At 43.6% G+C, this 27003-nt stretch overlaps 1 protein-coding gene across 1 annotated transcript in view; it reads left to right on the top strand.

Annotated features, from left to right (window-relative positions):
• Positions 1 to 8109, top strand: part of LOC129383063 (uncharacterized) — a 93579-nt gene extending 85470 nt beyond the window's left edge. Inside the window, exons 5-6 of the mRNA XM_055067286.2 lie at positions 5806 to 5940; positions 7897 to 8109. Of these exons, the coding sequence (XP_054923261.1) occupies positions 5806 to 5940; positions 7897 to 8058 (297 nt within the window). The 3' untranslated portion in view covers positions 8059 to 8109. The remainder of the gene's footprint in view (positions 1 to 5805; positions 5941 to 7896) is intronic.
• The last annotated feature ends 18894 nt before the right edge of the window (positions 8110 to 27003 follow it).

Genomic DNA, 27003 nt, shown 5'->3' with positions numbered 1-27003 from the left:
GTGGAGGCTGTTCCGTAGCAATATTGTGAGGCCTGGCGCGGAGTGGTCCACCACAAAGACCGCCGCTTTTTGGTGACCGCTAAAGCGTACCCCTCCTCCATGTTACGTGCGTTCACTGGGACGGTTCTTTGCAGGCAGGTCAGTACGGTCCGTATGCACCACCGATACCCTCCGTATGCACCACCGAGCCACAAAGAACAAATGCTGCTTAACTTGACAAATAACATTTTGAAATAAAATAAATTCGCGGGAAAAACGTGTCATTCTTCATTGGCTGGCGGCAGCTGAAGTGCCGTCCACGTAAGCACTTCCCGGCATCCATTGGTATCAAGAGGCATATAGCGGTATAATAAAGCAATGCATGCAGCGCTTGGCCAAGGTTCTTGGCTGGACCTGTTGTGTGTTAGCGCTTACTGATATTATTGGACGTAGCTCACCCGCCAAGTTTGCTCACTGCCCCTACCAGGAGCAAAGAATAACTCTGCGTAACATTCTGTTCTACTGCTTTCATTGAGACACAGAGAAAGGGGGGGTTGTGGTGGAAGTAGTCGAGTCTGGTTTTCTTGCACTGGTCAGAACTACATCACACGACACCGTAACTCGTTCCATTCGGCCACAAATTGTGACTGGCTTTCTTCCAGAGGTTCCTGGTATTTTAGTAACACCAAATATCTGTGCATAAGTGGTCTGTAGTATACATTATATGAACATAGGAACATGAATTTCGTATTGACTCTCTGGCATATAATCTATGATGGCAGCGATTTGAGAATATACCCTCCTGAAACATTGCCTTTAAAAAAGTAAGACACATAATTTTGCTATAATAGTGAAAGAAGCAAGGCATTTCGAGGAGACGTCAGACTCCGCTAAACCATACAATATTTGTTTTTGCACTTTTTGCTTTATGAGCAACCTTGGCTTAGATTATGCTAGACCATTTTATACTACACATCTGCCACCTACTTGTCGCATTTTGCCTTTTGCGACTAACGCCACATTTTGCTGCATTTCCAGGAGTGGATTGCAGGCCTAACTGCACTGCAGCGATCACCCAATTTCTTCAGAACGTTATCAAGTGTGTTTTGTGGCATGTCTAAAGAAACTTAATTGAAATCTGTTGACAACGGAAAGTTCGACCAGCTGCACAGAGTCTGCTGGAAACAAGCAAACGGGGAATTATTACGGCGCAAAGATCGTAACTTATGGCTCACTGTCACGTCTGACGAGCACTACGAAGCTAATAACAGTGCGGCACAACCATGGAAATCATGACAATGTAGTAAAAGTGTCGGACACTCACGAGGTTCCTTCGTGCAGTGAGTTGATGCACGGTCACTGTGTACTCGAGCTGGTGTAAAGCGCTCTTGGCCGCGATTGAAGCTTGCTGCAGCTGTAATTGGCCTCCTCCGTTGTATTTGTTAACAAACGTGCATTCTCATAATAGGCGCTGTACCGATTCATGTTCCACGCATCGCTTGCAGCGATACACTTTATTAATGTTATTAGGATTGTGAGGATAGTTCACATACTTTGCGGGGCATAACTGTCTATCTACCCATCTCTGTGTGTACCTTCATGTATGTATGTATGTATGTATGTATGTAGTATATATGTATGTATGTATGTATACATACATGCATGCACGCATGCATGTATGTATGTATGTATGTATGTATGTATGTATGTATGTATGTATGTATGTATGTATGTATGTCGCTAGCCATTCTCCCGGCAAGCTGATTTTCTCTGTAGTCCAATGCCAACCAGATAGCTTATTGGGCTACCATTCTGAGGGAACGGGGTTCGAAACGAGCCATCGGACCAGCATTGGCCACTGGACATGTGCCAGTGTGCACATGTTAGCTGCTCTTCAACGAACTTTTTTTCACGCCGGCATGGGTCACCGTATTTGCGAGACGGAATAAGCACCGCTATTCGAAGAAAATCTTTGACGCCGATTGCGTATACGCAACAGGGTCGTGCTTATTTTCATTTAGCCTCTTTGGTGCCAACTTTAGTCACTGCGTATGCAATAGTTGATGAGGGACACTCTCCCCTTTGGCGCAAACGTCTGTTACTAAGTTGCTGCGACTGGGAATGTACGCCGCTCTACTATGACGAAACAGATCCCGTAAATTTATTACTATGCTGAGCGGAATCTATCCGACGTCACAACGGTTCCTCAAGGACAGCCACCCGAAGCAGTTGTAGGCTGTGCCATGAATGAACTAGCCATATGGCGCCCTTCAATTGACCTCTCGACAATTTGGGTCACTGAGTAAGTGCTGCTGTATGTGCGGCCATTGAGAGAACAATTCTCATCGTTAGCAGGAACCGGCCAGCTCGTCTCGGAGGCCATGCGAGAACTTCTCGGCAGGGCCACCAGATGGCGAAGCGTGTCGAGAAAGAAGCGCGACAGAGGAGCCTGGTTCGTGCATGACGCGTTTCTCATCGTTCGCATGCACCGGCACGCCATGTATTTCGGAGGTCACGCACAGGCTTTTGCGGTGGCGACGCTAGATGGCGCCGAGTGTCCTTAGGCAAGCACGAAATAGGAATTCCGCAGCAGTACACGCTTCATACATAAATCATTAACTTTTGCGGGCAACTTAACTGCATTTGTTTGTCATGAAGATCACTCTCTGTAACCTTTATTTGTAAGCCCACCCCTTATGTAATACCCCCTAACCGGGGTCTTTAAGGTAATAAAATGATGTGAAGTGAATAATTTCGCTGGCGGCAATGCGTTTTGTCATTATATTGATGCAACGCTAAACGCATTACCGTCAACAATCATCATGCGATAGATTCCACCACTTTGTGGTGCGAATGTATATCTGATGATGAGGCGAAAAATACAACAATGGCAGCGCGACCAAGCGACGCTACGAAAAGGCTACGAACTGTCGAGGTTCAGTATTAATTAAGCAGAAGTTAATCAAGGCACAGTTACTAAATATAGTGTTAATTAGAGCACTCGAACCACTACCCTTGGTGGCCGTCAAGCCACCAAGGCTAGTGGCTTAATTGACAGGGCCTAAATAAAACCTTTGCTTTTATTAAGACGATAATAATTAAGGCACAGGTAATTAAGATATAGGTATTTAGACACTGAATGCACGACCTCTCGTGGGAGTCGTACCCACAATCTTTGGTGTTAAGTCGAAGTTAATTAAGGCACGGGTAATTAAGGTAGAGAAAATTAGGGCGCTTGAACCCTCCACTTTTGCTGGCAGTCGAGCCCACGACCTTGCGTTGTTGCATAATGACTAAGTATCGCGCAGTGGTCTCAATGCTTTCGCATTACTCGACGTAGATATGCTTAAGTGTCGCTTGAATTTGTGGACGAAGACAAACCAACCAGCCCCAGTCAGCACGTTCAGAACGACACATACATTGGCACATACCACGTGACACAAGTTGGCGCCAAACAGGTTCACTTAAGAGCAGCACATACCCGGTGGCACATGCGGAGAAGTCAAGGCTGGCATGACAAACCTTCATTGATGAGTGGCGCATACCTACTCTCATTTACCCATTGACATAAGCTGGTCCAGCGATTGGTTTCCATCCTGGTACTCTCAGCGTAGCCACCCGGCGCTTTACGCATTAAAGCATGAGTTACTAAGTGACCCATGTTGGTGGGAAAGTTGGATAACCTGTCCCTAATTTTACATATAATTCGCTACAAATAATTTTGGAAATGGTTATCACATTTGGCACTTGGCAAAAGCCTTTCGTTGCTTGCAGACCCACCCATATCTTCTGAGTGTTTATGATTTCCTCTGAGAAGTTATCGCTAAAGCGAAACAGCTAAAACCGCTCGTTTGATTTCGAACCCACGTCCCTCACCGCAGCAAAGCGATGCTCTAATCACTAGACCATGCCAAGGTCGGCGGGAAAACGGTTAGAGACAGAGACAGGCAAGCCAAAACAAGGCAAGGCAGGCAAGCAGGCACGCAAGCAAAGTGCCGGAAGTACACTAATAGTGCTAATCGCATTAAAATCAAGTAGGGATTTTAATTCGATTAGCATTATTAGTGCATTATTAGCATTATTACGGATGTCACCGTCCTTAACATTATAGCTTACGCAATTATTGGCGCGAAAGCAGCGGAAGACGCAGATTAGAAGAACGCCGACCTGTGTTCTTCTAACTTTGCGTCTTTCGATATTTTCGCGCTGATTATTAAGTATGTATCCTTTCCTACTCACCCACCTTTCTACGTTACCGCATTAAAATGGGTGGCAACAAAGCTGAGACAATGCTGACGGCACCATAGAGAGAAATGTAAGGATTAAAAATGTTCAGGCGAAGCGGGGTATCTCCTCACGAACCAACACAAGAGATCAGTGTAAAAAATACCTAGTTGCACGCGGGGCATTACACTGTTGTAACACTAGCCGTGTAAGAAACCTTCCTGCATTATCTGGACATGGCTAGCTAACATACCTATTGTGTAGCTTTAAGACTTATGCTTTCCTATATAAACGTTCTAAAATCAATTCTACAGTCTGTCGACATTGGTTGAACAAAGTCACAAAGAAGTTGACCATCTGAGTTGAGTAAATGTTTCCGAAGAACTCAATCTGAGGAAATATGACTTCTTTCAGGACACATTTTGGATCATTCTTAGATGCGAGCGACTTTTTCTCGACACATTTTCTGAACTTGTGAGGATAAACAGTTTTTCAATAAGCAGTGTTAAAGTCTCTCATCAATAAAAATAAATGTAACAATACCAGCTTGGTCGAGCGCTACGTGAGAGTATTTGTTTCTGTTACGACAACGTGGACGGGTAGTGCTTGATGAGTGTACGATTTTGCAGGGACATTTAAACAGTCACGGGTCTCTATGTGTTTGTCTCATAAATAAGTCACGAAATGTGCATCTCTTTGCCGATGTCTAATCCCGAGATAGTAAAATATTAATGATATAGTTTAAAATAATCAGGGGCCTCTGACGTGGTTCCATTGGTAATTTTAGTTATATAATGCTAGTTCTGAAGCGCCGATTAGGAACCGTTCTGCCCCAACTATTTTTCAAATTGGTTCTAAGTTACAATTCACAGCAGAAATTTAGATTTTGCGTTGCTTTGCTGCCAGGAGGTGACCTTCACGGCCTACCCATTACCTTAGCCTTGGCAAGCGATCGCGAGCGACGCTCCTTGGCTGTTTTCTCTGGTAGCGGAGAGGATGGACCGCTTTGCATTTGCGTCCCAAGCGCATGCTCCATTCCGCCTCACCCACACCCCTGCCCACACAAGCCTGGTGGTTCAATATTGGTGAGGGGCCCTCTAAGGTGCATGCCAGTGCATCTTTCTTGCATTCAGTGTGCGATTATTCCTCCCAACTTCTGTTACTCACGCAATGCACACGCAACAGACATACTTCACCCGTACAGAGGCCGCACAGTTCTGAGACGTTCGCTAAGATAATTTAATACAACGTCATTTAGGGAATTAGGTAACGGTGAAAAGAAAATTTTACTCTGTATTGCACCCTGACGCGACTTTAAAAAAAAAGTGCCGCTTCAAAGCCTCGCTGGAACACAATTCTTGCACATAGTAAAGCGATATTGTACCGTCTACGTTAGCCCCTTTATTGGACAGATATATAAAATTACCTAAGAAATTGCTCCAGACTACTATAGATCAGGGCACGTGCCGCACGTGCACTTCATATAACCCGCGAAGTTCTGTGATTTTTTCTGCGTAACCTGTCAATAGAATGAGCGCTCCGTATTAGACAGCAACTGTCGTTTCCATTGATGAATATTTACAGCCTATATATTGGTTGCAGATTTGCGCGACAAGAAAATATGTTGACAGAAGGGACCAGCACCTGAAGAGCCCGTATATTATATATGGCACATTTCTCACAAGCACGAACAGGCACGTTGTCTTTGCCGAGTACCACACCACCGTCCGGGACAAGGTCAGTGGGCCAGCGTTGTGCTTATCTCTGACCAATGTTTCTGATGAGCAGATGTCATGTGCAGATGGCATACTTAAGCATGTGCAAGAACCTATACGTCTGTGTTCACGCTTTACAACGATGTGGAAAAGCAGACATACAAAGGCTCAAAGAATTATGGCTACTACCTGAACGAGGAAAAAGAAACCTGTACAGAATTCTTCAAAATTTCCTCCACACCACACCTCCATAAGCAAGAACATAAATAGTTGAAGGGATCCAACCACGCATCATTGCTGTACCTCTGCGGTTTCCTTTTGTTGCCTACTGCTATAGTTTCATGGGTATCACCGTTCTTAACATGGCTTACCGCGATATTAGTCTTGTGAGAAAAAAAAAAGAACTCTATCTGTATGCACTTTGCCAGCATACGGTCGACTTCAAATGATGCAATTGGCGATGCTGCATGCATACTTGTGGGTGGCTTACAACTTATACATTATAAAAAAGACTAGGTGCCTATGCGAGTTACTCAGCCAATATGGCAATGAAAGCGAAAACGTCGATTGACTCGCCGCGCACGACTCCCTCCTCATAGATTTTGAGAGCTGCCAAATTTCATGATTAAGCGTGCACGACATACCGGTGTTATATGACGCGCTGATTGTCTAATGAAACCTTATCAAGCGTAATCACCCGTACAATGTAATTTGGGTCCAAGCTTAGTAATTTAGAAAAATTGCCGGGTTTTACGTGCCGAAATCACGATTGATTATAAGGCTCGCCGTAGTCAGGTGCAGATGATTACTTTAGACCACCTGTGCTTCTTTACCGTGGACTAAGTGCATGTAACAAGGCCATCCTTACATTTGAGCCCCATGTAAATGCGGCCTCCGCCACCGAGATTTAATCGCGCACCCTCCTGCTTATCCACGCAAAGGCAGAGCCACTACGGGACCAGGGCGGGTGGCTTATGAATGACGAAGGTTGCCTTTAAGCTGATGGTTCAGCATTATCTCTTGCAATGCCGTTAGAATGCATTGTTATGCGATTATTACGTTTATTCTGGCAAAGGAAGCATTTTCCGGGGTACGTAGGAATCTGAGAGAAATAGCCGACGCAGGTAACTCAGCTGCATATTTGAACATTTAAATGATGGCGCCGAACTCAATTGTCTCCTGAACATTTTCTCCCATGCTCCATCTCATCATTTGCATTGTTTTGGATTGTTCGGCAAGGTGGAACGACGTTCGCACTGTAATTGTATTGGTGTCATTTACCTATATTTTTCCTAGTATTTCATTATATCTCCAAATTAAGTGCCCTTTTCTAAAATTACTTGATCTTACAATACACTGCCGCTTAAGTATTGCAAGATATCTATGGTATCTTAACTTGCTTTTAGCAGCAACGCGCTCACGTTAATCTGAACCTGTAATCTCTGAACTACATCTGGGCGTACGCACCGAATAAAGGGTCTCCAGGCACTTACTCTCAAAGGAAGGAATGAATGTGTCAGTTCATTAATCACGTTACTAAGCGTTACCGTACACTTTTTTGCGTACTGTGATTGTGCCTGAGCCGAGCAAATGTGCTCAGTTGAGGTAGTACGGGGACTCACTCAAATGTATAGAGGCAGTTTGCTTTTGCAAAAGATGTCCGGACTACAACTGTTCTTAGAGGGAACACTAAATGAGAACGCGCGGCGTTTAGTCGGGTAGGTTTTGTAACGAATGTTTCATTTAACGCAGCCGTACAGATTTCAGCACAGTAACCAACACCCCGGGAAAAGTATGCATCCACGCCTGAGTACTAACGGCTTTTACGAATCGAGGTAAACATGGCAAAACCATTGAAAAAACGAGCCTAAATCCCCTTTGGAGTGAGCGCTAAATCTAGTGTCTGCTTGTTCCATGACGCCGGTGCTCATTAGTGGCAAATGCTGGACTTAACAGAGCAATTGCCGTTCTCACGCAGTATACCGCGGCCCGCAGAAGGTTTGGCTCCCTGCGTAAACAAGCGGCGTTGATGATCTTCAACGTGCACCTTGGGGACGTGAGGAAGAAGTGCGGGACCGACGCTTTCACCATCATAAAATGGATCTGCGAAGACTTCAGAGGTGTTAACCAGTGCAACTGAGCCATCGTCTTTTCGTCGTGCACCTGGAAGCCATAGACCCGCCAACGGAGTGCGGTGAAAATAAATAAAATTTGTTTTTACGGTTGCAAGGTCCTGCTGCCTTTCTCTCTGAGTGTTCTCCAACACCAACGCTAACCGTAGAGCGTGTTTCTCAACCGTCGGCAAGGCCCGTCACGTGATGCCAGGCTATTTAAACAGCTACCACGCTCTGCTCAACTGGGTTCCGGTGCCGACATGAGGACCACGCACTTAAGGCTCCTGTTTCTGCAGGTTTGTGAATTTTACCGTTATAGATCAGTTTGCGGAATGTCAGTATCGGTACCGGAACCCTACACGTCACCTGACGGGCTTGTTGGGCTCGTGACTGATGTGTGGTGTGCTGTGTGTTCAACATTTTCTTTGATGAAAGCACTTTTACTCATGGCCGCAGATGTTGAGCAAAATCCCGGCCGTTTTTCGGAAAACGCGGAACATGAACTATTAAAGGCAATAGAATACCTACCAAGAACTACTACAGGGCCAAGAGAAGATACTCGCGGAGCTTGAAGTTTTGAGGTCGCAGCAGAAAACACTGCATGAGCAAATTGAGCAGATGACAAAAAAGGTTGAAGCTCTGACCGAGGGCAATGGAAGGGAAGGTTTGCGGGCACACAACACTTATCTGGCTGATACCGTGCGCAATGTATTGGCAAAACAAGACGATATTGAAAACAGGTCGCGTAGAAATAATTTACTTTTTTTTGGTATGGGTGAAACCGAAAAAGAAACATGGAACGAGTCCGAGCCCAAGGTGATTTCGCTTTGTGCAGACAATCTCGAACTAGAAATTAACCCCTCCGCTATAGAGAGGGCACACAGAATTGGCAGACACGCAGTTAACAAAAAAAGGCCTGTAATTGTGAACTTCACTGCTTTCAAAGATAAGCAAAGGGTCTTGACTGCTGCCTCTAAGCTTAAGGAAACTAACTTTTCAATAAGCAAAGATTATTCTAAACATGTTCGTCAGGCAAGAAATTCTCTGCTCGCATATGCACGGGAACGGAAAACGAAGTGCACGCTTAGGTAAACAAGCTGGTGATGGGTGGGAAAACATATTTTTGACGGCTCTAGTGGTTCTGTTCGAGAATGTACGCAATAGGAAACAACATACCCTTCTGCCCGATTTACTAAAAATAGACCCGAACAACTTTCTTTTATTGTCGTAAACTGTCGAAGCCTGAAGAAATAAACTAATGATTTTGCAGGCCTTCTATCGATATCAGAGCCTGACATTGTTATCGCCACCGAATCCTGGCTAGACCCTGACATTGCGGATTCTGAGGTATTTCCATCAGACTATGCTGCATATAGAAAGGACCGAAATGCGCGGGGAGGGGGGGTGTTTGTTCTAGTTCAGGACACAATTGAAAGTGCACCATTTCTTCCAGCTGACGATACCTCAGAGTCTGTATGGTGCAGGATATGCATTTCACATGGAAACGCCCTTATTGTCGGTTCTTTCTACAGACCACCAAATTTGAACACTGTTGATCCATTTATCAGCCTTTCAAGGTCACTCTCAGTCCTGTCATCTGAAACAATCATTCTTGGTGGTGATTTTAACATGCCAGATGTTGAATGGCGTGACCTATGTCCTGTACAGAATAATAGGTCATTGCTTCAGTCTGCATTTTGCGAGCTAATAATGACCTATGGGCTCTTCCAGTTCGTTGATTTTCCTACTCGTTTTGGATGTACAGACGGAAATGTGTTACACTTGGTCTTTACTAACCAGAAAAATATCATAGACTTCATTGGACCAGTACCAGGGATTAGTGATCATGAAGTAGTTGCAGGCACTATTCGTTGCAGAAAAATAGAATTTACCAAAATGCGGCCGAGAAAGGTGTTCTTTTATGAAAGGGGTAATTATGAGGCTATTTCTAATGAGTTAAATGATTTCCTGCCTATATTTGCGCATTACAGTTCATTTAGTAGCATCGACAGTCTGTGGGTCATATACAGGGATAAACTGCTTTCACTGACCTCAGATTTCGTTCCGTGTAAGGTGGTTTCGAGTAAGCGCCGCAAGGATAAACCCTGGATTAATAAGGATTTACGTTCATCAATTCAGAAAAAATCCAGAACTTACTAAATATATTGCACAACAAAAAACCCAAGCATGTACAAAACACTAAGGGATATCAGAACAAAACTTAAAAGCGAATTGAAGCTTGCGAAGGATGCATATCAACAAGCCTTAGCAGATAAACTAAAAACGAATCCCAAAGAGGTCTGGCGGTATATCAAGAGCAACAAGAAATGACACTGGCATCCCGGCCATCACAAATGATGGTAACCTAATTAAAGAAGACAAAAGAAAAGCAGAAGTATTTAACAAGTATTTTCATTCAGTTTTTAGAAAGCCATGTAGCATTGCTATTTCTTACACACCGACACGATTACCGGAAATAAAAAACATTGCCGTGAGCAAGGAATGAGTGGAGGCTTTGTTGTTTAACCTAAACCTGCATTCAGCTCATGGACCCGATGGAATTTCTAATCATGTTTTGAAACAATGTTCGAGACAGATAGCGCCTTTCTTACTAATATTATCCAACAAGTCACTAGATAAGCAAAAACTGTCCGAAGATTGGAAGACAGCCAACGTGACCCCGATATTTAAAGAGGGTGATCGTACACACGTAGGCAATTATAGGCCGATATCTTTAACTTGCGTTTGCTGTAAGACTCTCGAACATGTCCTGTACTCTAATATGATGAAATATTTTCAAACAAATAACTTTTTCACTTCGGCTCAGCATGGGTTCCGCTCTGGTTTTTCGTGCGTAACACAACTAGCCGAATTCACTCACGACATTGCACTCCGCCTGGACCATGTTGAACAGATAGATGCACTCTTTCTTGATCATCCTCATTTATTGACCCTTAAGGACCCTTTTCAGGGTATTACATAAGGAGGGGGGGGGGGGGGGGCAAAAGCACCAAGAAACACTATGGTCATTACATACAATGGTTAACTCATTAGTATAACGGTAAACAAAACTTAGTATACATGCTAGTAGACGACGGGCAAGCAAAATTAAAAAATAACAAAGTAAGGTACGAACCGGAAGTAGAAATGGCAACACAACCGGCAATATAACAGAAAAGTGAAAAAAAAGAACTTAGACGTTAGAGTAACAGCATAGTACTGGTAGGTTAAGGGTTTAGAAAACATGACAAGAGGTGTCTAAATTTATCTGGATTACTTTTGTTTACTATGCTGTTGGGTAGCGTGTTCCACAATTCAATAGCACTGGGTAAGAAAGAGTTGTTGGAGGCTTAGAGGAACGATGGAGACGTTGTAGACTCAGGTTGTTAAAGAGTCGCTTAGAAAAGCGGTTGGGCGGAAGTAAGGGAGTGTTCCTGAGATGTGGAAAATTGTAATAGAGTTTGTGGAAAAGGGAAAGTTGTGAAATCTTCCTACAAAGTGCTAGGCTAGGGATGCTGAGGGATGATTTAATGCCGCTTATACTTGTATGCCAGTCATAGTTTGAAGCGATATAACGTGCTGCGCGATTGTGCATTGCTTCGAGCGAAGATAGGACTGGTGAGGGTTGCAAATTGCTGAGGCATACTGAAGTTTAGTCCGAATGAATGTTTCATAGGCGAGCTTGCGTACGGGAACAGGGGACAGAAAAATCGATCTTTTGAGTAGGCCAAGCGATTTAGAACAGTCGTTTATAAATTGAGTTATGTGTGCAGACCATGTAAGCTGATTAGTGATAGTAACGCCTAGATAACGGTAAGAGTCAACTTTAGTCAAGGGTGTGGAATTAAGAAAGTACTGGTGGTTAATGATGTCCCGCTTGCGAGATCTGCGGAAAGCATTTGATGTCGTCCCGCACAATCTAGTTTGTTTAAAATTGTCATTTCTAGGCATTCCTGAACATATTCTCGGCTGGATAAACGATTATTTACACCTGCGCAAACAGCAAGTTGTTCTTAATGGGGTAAGCTCGGCTCCAATGCACGTGCTATCGGGAGTGCCTCAAGGCTCTGTGCTTGGGCCTCTTTTGTTCCTTGTTTATATTAATGATTTAGTAGTAGGCCTTAAATCAACAGTTAGTCTGAATGCCGACGACTGCGTCATGTATCGTACAGTGAAATGTTATGCCGGTATGTCTGTCTTACAAGACGACCTTGAAAAAGAATCTATCTGGTGCAAGCGGTGGCAGATGACTCTGAATACTAGTAAATGCTACCATGTGCAGTTTACAAAGAAAAAAAAATCCCCCAGTTCCTATTGTGTAAATAATATTGCACTCGATACCGCTAAGGATGTTAAGCACCTCGGAGTTACGTTTTCTGAAACGCTTGACTGGACTAATCATGTTAACTCAATTAGCGCGAAAGCTTACCGTCTTCTTCACTTTTTCCGACGAAATTTTAAGCATTCTCCTTCATCACTGAATGTAACCTTGTGTTTAACAAACGTCAGGCGTATTCTAGAATATGCATGCGTTATCTGGGATCCATACACTAAAATCCTCACAGAAAAAATAGAACGCGTCCAGAAGCAAGCAGCACGCTTCGTAACAGGAAATTATAATTTTACTATCAGAGGATCCGGAATACGGGAAGGATTGGGTTGGAAAACTCTTTCTTCAGCCAGGAAAATCCCATGATTTAAATTCCTTTATAATATATACAAAAGTAAAACTGGCATCGACAAAACACTGTTGATCAAGGAGCCGCATTACGTTTCATCTAGGAGGGACCACGCTAACAAAATTAGAGCTTATCAGTGCCGTACCAATGTGTTTAAGTATTCATTTTTTTCTAACACGATTAACGATTGGAATGAGCTCCCTAATGAAGTTATGGCAGCTTCTAGTTTTGAAAATGCTATTGAGAGCCATATTCTTTGATTGTTCTGTTTTTCATCTCTGCACATACGCTACTTTTTTGTTAGTTACTTTGTTACTCACTTTGCTTTGTACTTTGTTAGTTTGTATTTCGCTTTTGCGAATTGCAGTGCTTGAACTATGTTGTATTTACTGATGTGTTCTTTTGATGTTGCTGAATATGTTTCCATTGTGACCACCTGTATTTTAACCCCCCTACGATAATGCCGTGCAGGCGATGTAGGTATACCGAATAAATAAAAAACCGTGTGCGTAAATGACAGAGCCGTGAGAGCGTGCATTACGAAATGTTATAGACCTGTTCGGTGGCTCAGCTACAGCGGCGCCTTTTTTTTCTTGCTCCGCATGAGGTCGCGGCATCAGAATAGTTCGACCGTGGCGACCACATATTGATGTGTGCGTTATATCACATCTGTCACAATCGCACATTTATGGCACGCCGAATAACCCAAGATTGCATGTACAGGAAGCCATTTATTACGCCGCTTTTCATACATATTTGTGAGAAATTCAAAGTCAAAGGCATTATGAATCGACTCACTCAGACTAAGGATGACTAACACTTCTTACTGGGTTTTAGTGACTTTCACTCACTCTAAAGGGCGTGAAGTCGATAGCAGTTTGATCCCGTGAGTTGCACAAAGAACTGCATCAAGCATCCAATAAACAAACTGCGACAGTGGTTGCAACTATTAAACATTACGAATAAATGACAACTAACCAAGATTTTATTAACTTTCCATCAAGTGTGCTGACTGGTACACTCGATGCGGAATGAAAATTATCTTATTATTGTGCATACCGAACTCACGACCGAACCAGAGTTTTGGTCACAGATCTGAGATATATGTTGTCATGAACAACAGTGTTTCAGAATACTTTGAAGCGTACTCGGGAGTACCCCAACGGTTGGTTTTAGCACCCATTTGATTCCTTCCTCACGTCAATGACATACAATTTTGCATTCATTCACCCATACAAAGAAGTCTTTGCAGACGACTGTGTAGTGTACACAACTGTAAACAATCGGGATCATGAAATTAGACTTCAAAATTCCCTAATAAACATACAAGCATGGAGCTTAAAAGAGGCTTTACGGCAATAAAACAAACTGTTTTAAAGTCGCCAATAAAAAAGAACCCTAAAACTCCACTTACAAACTGGACGGAATTGAAATCACCCTGTACGATGAGGTCAAATATTTAGGAGTCACACTGAGAAGTAATCTGAACGGGGAACAACACATTACTTCAATTTGTGAGCGAGCTCTTAGAAAACTGTCCTTCCCTAAAAGACGACTGCGTAACGCACCGCCATCAGTTAAACTGAATGCCTGCAAGACACTGGTAAGACCGGTATTAGAATTTACAGACGTAATATGGGACTCATTTCAAAAATACTTCATTGACCAAATCGATAATATCCAGAAATTAGCAGCACGCTTTATCTACTTGGAATACTCGCGATACAGTAGCGCAACTAGCTTAGTGAAGAGAGCAAGTCTTCAACCATTCAGCCAGAGCAGAACAATTTCTAAACTAAAATTTACATACCTTCTCTACCATGGGCATTACAAATGTCCTTGTTCTCGCTACTTGCAAAACCCCGTTAACCACTCGACCAGAACTAACTACTAAAGCCATCGAACAACCCTTTAGTAAACTCCATAAATATTAGTATTTTCCCTAGAGATACTTTGTGGGAACAAATTATCGAACATTGTAGTGAATTGCACGGCACTTCATTCATTTGTAAAAAACATAGATACAATGGAATTTCTCCAGATTTAATAGTTCAAATTCCCGACTAGCTGAGTGTTTTTTTCTCTCGTTTCTTTGTTGTATTAATACTACTTCTATCGCGTTTGCGTATTTAAAGTGATTGCTCTTGTTTAAACTAATCTTTATGCTTTGTGCTGTTTTCATACTCACTGATCTTCCCACTCCTGCTTGGGCCCGGAAACGGTCTACAGTATCTGTAACTAAAATTAAAAAATATGCCAAGGAAAATTGAAATGTCAAATGCAGTGCCCATAACCACGACTAAGATAACTGCAACTCCTACTGCGCTGTATAAATCGCGAGAAAAATAGTCCAACATCTTTCAGATCGTTATCTATCTGGAACAATAGAATTATGCTTCTAATGTCAAGCCGAACATTTCATAGACAATCAAACAACTGTCCCATATATCTATGCCGATACCTATACCTATGCCGATGCCGATGTTGCACGGAAAAGGCCAGTTCTACAGAGGTCTCAGGATTCTATCGGAGTCAAGCATTTCGCCCGCCCCCTCGATTGCCGATCAATAACTTCTCGCTCCCCTCGATGGCAGCGGCCACTGTTGCTCCGTCGCCTTCAAAAGTCACGCGCATCTCTCTTTGCCAGTGCCGTAGCTAGCTCGAACACTGATGCCTCAGGCGGGCGTTTCACTGCTCAATTCGCAGGCGTTTAGCACTTCTCGGATAGCGCTTAACGTAGACGGGACAACACTGGCACCGACGACGCCAAAAAATCTCAGTAATTGACGAGCTGCTACCAACCGCAACCGTACGATAGACTGAACTGCAATAAAATGGATCTGCTTTGCAGCAAACGGGTTCGTAATTTGGGAAAGAGCACATTCCGGTGAATAAAGAGCGGTCATTTCCGTAGAATGGACGGTCTGCAAAATGCTAGCAACGATAAAGAGTACAAGTACTTTCGTATTTACAAAATATGTGGCTCTTTGATTTATTGGTACTATGCGGTCGAACGCTTAAAGTACCTGCGCTCCGCGTATTCAGGAAACGGGAGACCATGATGAGTCTATACTATACGGCCCTACCGGTAAAATGTAGGTGCTTCACGTACTGAGAAAACAGAAGAAACTCTATTCTGAATCTATACTATTCGGTCTTTTATTTACAACAGAGATGTTTGCCTTATTGCGCTTTACACAGCTTATTGCTGCGGAACAGTCTTTACAATGACGAAGAGGCGAGCAGTCAAAAGACGACGACGACGATTAGAGGCTAGCGCGGGCTGTTGCCTCTTGGCCAAGTGCGGCGCAATCCCTTGTAAATATACGTGTGTATAGCTTTTTGTCTGCATCTTCCTACGTAGCGTTATCTGGTGGAGGTGGACGTTCCCTGTACCTCATCAGGGAGCTTCGCAATGGACGGTACGTCGCCCGTACAAAAATGGCTGTTGATTAACCATTGATATATTTTTGGGCAATTGCTGAAAGAACCGACTTCAACAAATTCTCAAGAGCAATTGCGTTCACTCAACCTTTGCACAACAATATTACCGTTGACTGTTCTCAATAAACAATTTATTGGGTAATTTGTGTTGATTTTCCAAGTTGTTTTTTTTTGTTGTGTAGCAGTTGAGTCCAGCCCAGTTGAAAAATACAATAGGAATTATTGTCGCAACTACTGAAATTTCTGTTGTTCGACAGAAGTTCCTGATGTTTCTGTAGTTGCGACAGACATTTCTGACGTTACGAGAGAAATTCGGATGTCGCAACAGAAACATTCTGTCGCGAAGACCAAGAGTTCTGAAGTCGCAACAGAAACGTTCTGTTCAAGAGTTCTGAAGTCGTTACAACAGCTTTCCATCGTGACAGCGATCCTGACGTTAGGACAGAAATTCTGTCGTCGCAATAGAAAGATTTTGTCGCGACGACGAAGAGTTATGAAGTCGCAACAGAAACTTTCGGTCACGACAACAAGAGTTCAGCAGTCACAACAGCTCTCTATCGTGACAGCGATTCTAACGTTACGATAGAAATTCTGTCGTCCCAACAGAAAGATTCTGTTGCGACGACGACGAGTTCTGAAGTCGAAACAGAAACGTTCTGTCGTGACAAGAATTCTGTAGTCACAACAACAGCTTTCTATCGTGACAGCGACTTTGACGTTACGACAGCAATTCTGACGTCGCAATAGAAGCACTCGGTCGCGATGACCAAGAGTTCTGTAGCCGCAACAGAAACGTTCTGCCGCGACCACAATAGTTTATGAAGCCGCAACAACTTTTTATCACAACAGCGATTGTGACGTCGCAACAGGAAGTCTCTGTCGGGACAACACAGAAATGTGCTACTTTCTGTCACAGCGACATAAGTTCTGACGCCTCGACAGAAGCGCTTTCCGTCGCGACGCTTTAAAATTTTATGTCAGTTTCGCATTGGTGGTGTACACTGTACTTTTCTCTTGCACGGTATTCAATCGTGCTTCTCTGAAGCAGGCAATGCTGATAGCACCGACAGCGGTATTAAAGTCGACGTTGCCAAGTGTTATAATTGTGCCTTACGACGAGGCACTAGCAACGCCATACCGGCCTCTTCAACATCATACCATCTGCGGGAAAGCTGTGTATCCGTATTACTTTATTTGGTAAGATGTGGCACACAGGCCTGCGCACTTACATGTGCCGTTACACTGACACATTAGTTAATTTCCCAGAAATATTGCATAAGCTTTTGCGAAGCGAAAAGGGAGTCTTGGGTTGTTCCTCAAAGTTACGTGAAAAGCTGTCTAGCTCTGGTCTCATTATTCTGTTACAGCGCTGCCGTGAGAAGTAAGTATGCTGTCAGAAAGATCACTCATCCACGAATGTTTATGTAGCTATTTTGCATTGAACACACGAATTATGTGCGCGCTCAAAAGTGTAAAGAACGAGAGACAACTGTCGAAATTAGCAGTAACAACCCTAACAGTCGCCTTTGCCTATTTCTGAATGTCTTATTTAATATGAATATCGTACATCAAAATCGATGTTCTAGCACTCCACGATGTAACTGTCGATGGTAACAACACTTTTGCCCTTCTAGAGATGCGGCAGTTGACGCAGTGGAGTGATAGCGGATCTTGGCCCTTAAAATGCAAATGTAAACATCAGCGTATCGTGCCATTGACATGGCCAAAATGTACACTTAAAGACATGCACGGAGTGGTGCAGTGAGAAGAAACGTTCGTTTAGCTTTATGAACGCTGCCTTTTCTGTGTGTGACACTCATTGTGCCCTCCATTCTCTGACTATATGCAGAAAGGGTGAACGTCTGGTTGAATGCTACTATAATAAATACCATGAAAGAAAGCAAAAAAAAAGGAGTGGTGCAGTGGTAAGATGCCGGGCTCAGATTCGTGAAGTGGCAAGTTCGAATCCTCGGCGGGGATGTTTCTTTTATTTTTTTTCCTCTTGTATTTTTCTTTGTTGTACTAACAAATTTACATAGGGTTAAGGAGGTCTCTGTCCATTTTTAATGAAATATTGATCAAGAACTACAGAACTTTCTACTACAGGGCGTCACACTGCAGACAACAGAACCACAGACAACAGAACTACAGAAACAACGTCCCAAAATACGACAGACTGAAATTTCCTGTTGTGTTTTTCAACTGGGAGTACACAATAATTAGGACTCGCATATGAAGACATGCCAAAAATGTATTGCGAAGCGTTCGAACCTTATTCCTGTCACTTTGCTGTAGGTAGGTTCTTCTTTGGCCTCGCTTTCATTAAAAGAAAAATAATGTGTGACCGATGGGGTGGAATAGAACGCCGGCCGTCGAGCCCGGTACTCTAACCAATAGGCCACGAGCGCGCGCATGCTCCTCTCATTCGAAAGCCAGTAAGCTCTGAAATGCTTGGCGCGTGCCACTTCCTCGTGCTGTCGCTACAGCTGGTGCTTTGAAGCGCCTATCTCCGGGACCGCCCCACTTTCGTAGTTGTTTTCGCTACGTAAAAACTGCAACGTTAGACTAGATTCATTACCGCCCAAGTTCATAACAATTTATTTCTTCGCCGGTATACAAATGCCATCGTCGTTTTAATATACACTAGACGACATAGCCATTGGTACGATCCAAAATGAGCACGTTTCGGGGAGCAGAAGAATTCGAAATTAACTTGCAAAGACGGTGACTACGCGCATGTGGAGTTCCCGAAAAGTAGACACGGCGGCAGCGCGCCCGGCGATAAGGCAGGCTCCGACACGCGACGACGATACCTTCGAGCACCGGACGCGCTGTGCGAACCATAGGATGCAAGCGCGCAGAAACTAGAAACACACACGCGTGAGTTCTTCGAATTTCCTGCGACGTACCCTTTGTCCGTAAAGCAAATATCGCTTTTTTATCCAATGTCCATGGTACTAGAGATCAAAGAACGAACGCGCTTTGTTATCGCAGCGCGCAGCCGCTATAACCATTGACTTCAAAGAGCTTCGGATTCAGCAACAGCCGCTACAGTATCAGAGCTAATCCCTGTATCTGCGGCTGCTCCTGACTCTTGCCTTGCAAGAAGCACGCGATTTATTTGAACCTCGCCGAATTATCGTCATCTCATCTCCCAAGCCTGCAGGTCTCGTATGTTAAGTCAAATACAAGAACACCAAAGGGAAATGAAAGAAATACAGGTAACGGACTCCTTTCATACCTTACCTGTCACCTCGTTATCTGCAAAGCCGCTACAAAGTATTTCAGAAGCGTTGCTTTTGTAGAAGTAGCAAAATTGGTAGTAATTTTCATTTCTGGGTGGCGCTACAAACGTCAAGGTAGTAAAACCCCATAAATTTCGTAAAGTAGTGACACTCTCGCCGTCCGCCTTCACTCCTCCTCATTTCTCCTCTCTTTCACGCTCCCTCGTCGACCGTGGCGCCGCCTACGTTGCTCGAACGCAGCAGACGACCTTTCGCAGAATGAATGCACGCACAGCAAGGCAGTACACTTTAGGCGCTCGCGTTGGCTTTCCAGCTCCGCGTAACTTCGTATACAGCTTATAATTCATATTCGGACGGTTATACAAATTCAGTGACGGCAGCTTTTGTTTCATTTTTGGATAACTATTTCTTAAAGAAGTACCTGAAGGGGTGTTAACGCTGTGCGTTGAAGACTGCGAATGTATCGCGTGCCCTAGAATTAGGTACGCAACATGTGTTAAGCGCGTGACGCAAGATCTTGTTGCGAATGCTTGTAAATAACACGTTTACGATCGAATGCCAACATCTTGACTTCCAGCAAGCCCTCAGTAGCCTAAAGAATCCGCTCCGCCCTTACCATGTGAATTCACGGCGCATATCAGCTATGACGTACAAAGGCTGACGGAGATCGCTGCTCAGAAGGTTCGAAAGTGTACTACAAGCTACAGTGCCGCTAACGTGCGTGCTTGCCAATCTAAGCGCGCCCAAAGGCTCAGAGGTGGGCGCTCGTGCTATTATGTTTCTCGTGTCTCAACGTCAACAGAAATACCGCGGCCGATCATCGAGTCCGGACTCTGCGTACTTAAGAAAATAAAATAAGTTTTTAGCATTCGTGCGTGAAGCGGGAGCGCGATAACAATGCATAACTCACTCTCAAACAAGACCATAGTGGGCTTGAGAAAATTTTTTCAGGTTAGTGACTTATCACGAATAGCACTTCATCGTGGGTTGGTTCGTCCGCTTACTAAGTGAGGACAGTGACAGTGACAAGAACTTTATTAGAGTGTCCTGAAGAACTCGATTGGGGGACCGAAGGCTCCCCGATCAAGTTGTTGGCTCCGCCCACGACGGGACAGGGAGGTGGTGACTCTCCGCGACGTCGCGGGCCCTCTGGACGGCCTGTAGTTGGTTTGTGAAATCCGAGCTCTTCAGCAAGGCGTCCCACTTGGACTTGTTATGAAAGTCGGAGCCCGCGTTGTACGGGCACAGCCAGAGCATGTGGTCGAAGGAGCAGCACGCGTGACCGCATTTGGAGCACGATTGCGGGAAGTTCGGGTCTATCCAACTCAGCGCTCTAGGGGTGAGGTAGGATCTCGTCTATAAAAGTCTGAAAGTAACAGCCTGAGCCCTGTTCAGTTTCGGGCTGAGGAAGTGAGGAAGTGACGCATTTGTCGCGAACCGAGTTGCACTCAGATGCATGTATTAAGGGCGGTTGCGCTCCCTCCGAAGTAACATTTGCGAGACATGACTATATAGTGTAGTCATGATCGCGCAAAGAATCGTCCCGCCATGACGCGGCCAAAATCGCAACAAGTGAAACGTTTCATATAGGCCAAAATGATATGAAACGGCATTCTAGTTGTAAGTTAACAGTTTATTTTCAGCACAGATGCTTTACAGATTTGCCTTTGCATTCACAAGTCCGCGTGCATAATTACACTTAGCAATATAGGCATTCTTCACATGCGTGAGTTTAACAAGGGCAGGATGCAGTTTTATAAGTTTATTAAATCACAGTAACTACTGAATTGCCTTCATTTAAAGCACAATAGACAACCACCGAGCATTGCTTATAAAAAATAAATTAACACAGCTGAATTTACAGCGAGCGTCCATATTTCAGAAAGGCAGCCCGTATTCAGAAAAGTGTAAGGTGCTTTTTTATCAATTCAAAGTGGGATATCTTCAGTGAGTTCAACTAGGCACTATCTACAACATAACTCAAAACAGGTACTTAATCACAACATAAATATAATCCAAGAAAAAATTACAATAAATAACCACTAGGAAAGAAATTTACCGTCAACTCTAAAAGGCTCCCGAAGCAAGAAGCAATAAAGAAACTACGCGACATTAACTAAACTCTTCTCACTTAACGCCAGTTGTTGCCACTTGCTTTCCCACACTACGACTGCCACACTTCAAGTTTGCACTTTCTGAAGCTGCACGCTCATTTTCCTTCTTCAGTATGATGTGCAACCGTCTCCTGAAAAACACGTTCAACAGTTTCCTCTCAACATCATGACAAGACCGAAAACAGTTTACCGACTGAATATTGTTCAAAGCAGATGCTTCTAGCTGTGCAAGAGGCACTTTATTGTGCAGAAGGCCTCGGCTATTTGCACGAAACAAACCCTCTGCAGCTTCCAATAAATGTAGAACTGCTGGCGAAGGCATCACTAGACTAATATTGTTCGTGTATGATTTCATCTGTGTCAGCATACTAGCACTGTTTGACTGCATTGCTGCCTTGCACTCGCTACAGCTTACTGTGTTTTTTAGCACATTGTTCACAACGTACCCAGCTAGGTAGTCTAATGATTCTTGCTCTGCATTGCTCAGCGCAAGAATATCGTCAGGAAGGGCGACAAACTCTGCGCCTTCTGTCTTCGAGCTGGCCTTTCTATCTGTTTTGTCTAGGCCTACCAGAAAAAAATCCATCATCGCTGGCATAGTTGCTATCCTTGCTAGGTTTTAAAAACTGTGCCATTTTTGCAGCTCGAATGGCACACCGAAATTCAAGGGGCCTGGGCACTGGATTTTTCGAGCGCGATGTGGAAAACAGATTTTCTAATGCGTCTTGTCCTAATCTGCTTAGGAGTACACAGAAGAAGTCCTTTTTGTTCAAGTAGTATTCTTGCAATTCTAGCACAACTGTTGTCGCTAGTACTACTCCTGTCTGTACCGGCTTCCAAGTATTTTTCTTTGCACTGCCAATTTGCACTCTTAGAAATAGGTCAATAATAGCGTTAAGGAATGAAACTGTCTCGGCGTACTTTCCCTCATCAAGCTTGCTGATGGCAAGGTTTGTTGTTCTCGATGTCATCAAGTTAAACCACCTGAAAACAGTTTCAATGAACCAAGCAGTTGTCAGAGCTTCCACGGGTAAATCTCCTCTCTGAACCAGGAAACGAATTGAAGCTGCAGTGTCATGGTTAAAAAAGGAATAGGCAAGGCTTACTTTCACTTTCTTGAAATGTCCAGGATCTAAGCAAGCTGGCTTCAAGTGAGGTGCAAGATTGAGATCAAGCTTCGTATCAAGCTCTACAAGCATCTTTATGTGCTCAATCTTGACCTCGCTAGACGGCAAGTTATGGTTAGTTACAATATCACTTGGTAAGAAAAATGACTGACCTCTTGTAAAATGATTGCGAAAGTTCTTTAAGAGATGCGCTACATCGGCAACAAAATAAGACCTTCGACTTGTATCATAGGGGTGCGGGCATGAGACAGGTTTTGCAGTATTTGCCGACAATTATTCCAAATTCCCTCCAAACACCTTGGTTACCACCTCCCATATCACTGACCACTGCATCCACGTAGATGGAAATTTTTTCACACTGTTGAATTACCTCCAAGGTTACATTCTTAACAGCACTAGAACTAAAGGAATTCCCTGTGAAATGGTATGCCACAGTCTGCTTCCACCGTGTGGTCACACCACCTAACTTGAAAACTAGCGCATGGGTAGCCAAGGCATCCTCTGGCAGTGTCTCATCAGCTAACGGTTGGGTAGGCCTGCCAACTACAAGGCCGGTCGATTGATCAAGAGCTAGACCTGGTGCGAGTTGAATCTCGTCCAGCATTATGACAGCGTGCCGCTCGTGGTCATCCATAAGCTTAACCTGAAGAATAAGGCATAATAACGTACATGTGGATTCTAACACCTATATTTCCTATAACACATCCAGAGAAACCCGTCACAAGCATCACCTAACACTCCAAGAATATTCTTGCACTAACAATACATTCGGCTTTTCGTTCTTCCCGCGAGCAGTTCGCGATTGGAATGCTTTAGCCCAAACGGTAGTCGCACAGCCCACTGTTGACAAATTTGTTGAAATCGTTGGCGCAACAGTACTGTCAACCACTACTAAATGATGTTATCAACATTGTCTTTATCATTGTATTAATTACCAAATGTTTTTGGAAATGTGTGATGTGAAATGATGTATGATGCTATCAATTGTATAACCATATGCTTATCCTTCTTCCTTTTTGTCTCTTTGCAAAACATTATATGTAATTGCAATAAGCTCTTTGTGCGTTATGTTTTTGCCATACTTATTGCTGTTAACATAGCTCCATGAAACTCAACTCTTGCCAAGTGCTCTTTTGTATTCTTATGTAAATGCCTGTACTGCTATGTCTACAGACCTTTCTAACCCACTCCTGTGAAAATCCCTGATGGTATGGACAGTATCACAAAATAAAAAATAAAATAAATAAATAAAATAAAAGCAGAGCAGATATGTAGAGAATACCATGACTAAGTATCATGAACGTTATCATACACACTTACTTTGAGAGCAAGACACTGCAGAATGTCGTGAAGCATGCCTGGAGAAAATTTGTTCTTTTCCAAGTGCCTATATAGGGTGCGTTCAGATGGTAGCGGTGTGCAAAGTTCCTTTACAACAGAATAGCCACGGGCACCACAGGACAGTCTAACCTTGAGAGCTTTTTGAATTGTTGCTGGAGACCAACGCACACATCTCGTCGATGACTTTTCCATGCACTGGAGCTGGTCGCAGGCTACAAAGTGATCAATTTGTTTCTTCAGGTTGATCTTTTCCTGGACTGCTTTGTTTCTCGTTCGCTGTGTAAATGTCAGGCTTCGCTTTGTACTTTGCAGCTGGTTTTATAATTGCCGTATCCTTTCCTGCAGAGCACCTACATCATTCGGAGAAAGGTACTGGGCCTCTGGAGGAGCTCGTACAGGTAGACTGTCAGTCATGGCATTTGATAGAGCTGTAAACGAGACAACATTAGATATCAGTAGTTACAATTCAGCGTGGAAGAAAAAGAAAGGAGGAGCGAGGCATACCGACGGTAGAATTGGCACTTTCACCGCCCATTTTTCTTAGCCTCTCCCAACAGTGACACTCCCCGTGCGAAGATTCAATAGTATATATAGCACTTGGGGCAGCTGCAAATAGGAATGCATAAGAAAATCGGTTTGCTGCCTATTCATTGCAGGGATGCGAAATTCTAAGGAACACAACCTACAGCTGCTGTCACACATTGTAGCCTGTGAGTCATGCCTGTTCGGGATACGTGCACTGGTCAAGGATGCTGTTGACAGATAAAACTTGGAGTTTAGGCGTACCTAAACACAGGTGGCACAACACAATAAATCTTTAACCACAGCAGGAGCTGCAGCTTTCAGAAGAAGGTAAGCACCCGCATTCTTGTTCATTAGTGAAGCTCCACAAGACAAATAAATGTTTCCTAGACACTGCACATCACTTTACCAGTCCAAGGTTTTCACAGAAGATGTAGCACATGCCTTGTGAAGCGCAATTTCACATTGACACTATGAGATGCAGGAATAGCTGAAAGGGAGAAAGAAATAGTTATGTGAAGCAGGCTTTCAGAAACCAAAGTTGCTGAAGACACCTATTTGAAGCATTATGTGCAGTGCGCTCAGGCAGTTCCTCATCAAGGACATCTGGGCTGTCTGGACTGGAAGCCAGCGCTGCTGAGTAGATGGAACAGTAAAGGGACAGCGCATGAATATAGCTACATACAACCACCACAGAAAAGCAAATATAGACTCACATTCGGTGTCAACCAGAAGTGCCTGGTAGTTAAAGGGAGCCGCATCTTTTGAAGACACCAGTGGACCTGTAATGTTGCCATAAATTCAGAAAGTACAATGGCTTGTGCAGTAATACTGCAGCAATATTGTAACAAACTTGCAAAGAAATGCTTCATATGGTGTTATTGTTACGAAATACAAAGCAATATAGCTAGATCTAGATTTCTTTTAGTGCGTTACTTACAACTGCTGTGAGGGGTTGTAGCTTCCGAGCAGAGCTTGTTCTCGAAATATCAACTGCTGCAGGTCGCGGCTGACATAGGAAAGCATCCCACACAAATGGTAAGCCAGACATGCATAAAAGATAAATGACAACTTACATTCAAGATGAGCTGCAGCTGCCAGTAGGAGGCATGCACCCACATTGTTGGCATTCGTTTCTCCAGCTGCATTTAGCACAAGAAAATGGATGGATCACAGTAATCGGCGTCCTATCTATAAATACGTTATTTCAAGTGTCATACATACCCTGCCAGTTGTAACCATACATTTTATTCTCGTTGCCAGTAGAGGCAGCTGGGAATAGAAAATATGATACAAGAGCTTTAGGTGAGCAAAACAACAGCTATGCAATGCTTCTTAACTGCAATGAAGTTGCAATGTTTGATCGCAAAAATGTGCACAAAGTAAATCCAAGAAACTAACTACTCACATTCAGTATGAGCCATAGCTTCGAACGTGGGACCTGAGCCCGTATCTTGTGCTGACCTTTGGGGGACTGCATATGATGGTTTGAGTAAGCATAAGCAGCAATGATAACGCATTGTTGCCGACAAAGTTGTTGTGCTTACTGCGCAAGGAGAGCTCTGACACGTCATGGCTGACTTCTGCAGCTGAACACCCTCCAAAATATATTCGGTAAAATTAGTGGGATGTTAAGAAGCTAAAGAGAAGTTTTCGTTGAAACTACACGTCATGGCTATGGTGATGAAATACCTTTCAATGGAGGGTCCTCTGAAGAATTTGCATTGCTCAAGAATAGGGCACCTTAATTGTAAAGAAATGTGTTAACCATGATACAAAGTTGCCCCTAAGTGCAGCAAAACGAACTGAGTAAAATGACGGCAGCTTTTTTTTTTTTTATTTAGGGATTACGTCTGTTACGTTCCAAAGGGGGCTTCCTAGGCTTTGGCAGCTTCCGATGTATGAACATACTTGGTAGAGCGTTAGGTCGTCATTTCTTAATTCCCAGCTTACTCAAAAATAAAGGCTCGAATTGGTCCTCGGTGAAATGGTCCTAAAAAAGGTAATTTCAGTTAGATAACTTCGAATAGAATTCGGCTGATACTAGTTATTTGCACTGCACCTTAAAGTAAACGAAACCGCGAGTGCAAGACCATGTCCCGGCCAGTAGACGCGACAGTTAAAAAGAGATGCAGAAAATATTGACAATGATTGACAATGTAAGCAGCAGCCGAAACCTTCGGGAAACCTGTTTGTTCTTTATTAAAGGAATTATGTGCTTGAAGGCGGACATTTGTTACAGTCGTTGACATTTAGGCACCATTTATTGTCTCATTGCGTAATTAAACGCAACAGCCTAAGAGCCATACAGCAAGCGCGTCTCAATTAGACATAGTAAATATAGAGACTAATAGTGGAATGAACGAGCAAGCAAACTACTAAACGAGCACGCGAACTAAACTAACGAGCAAGCCACTAAACGAACGACTGAACGAGCGTTTGATCGAACGAGCAAACGACTAAGCACGAACGACGACTAATCATCCAGGTGACGAGCGG

Source organism: Dermacentor andersoni, chromosome 3 (assembly GCF_023375885.2).
Source record: "Dermacentor andersoni chromosome 3, qqDerAnde1_hic_scaffold, whole genome shotgun sequence".
NCBI classification, from domain to species: domain Eukaryota; kingdom Metazoa; phylum Arthropoda; class Arachnida; order Ixodida; family Ixodidae; genus Dermacentor; species Dermacentor andersoni.
This window is presented reverse-complemented; position numbering and strand designations above follow the sequence as displayed.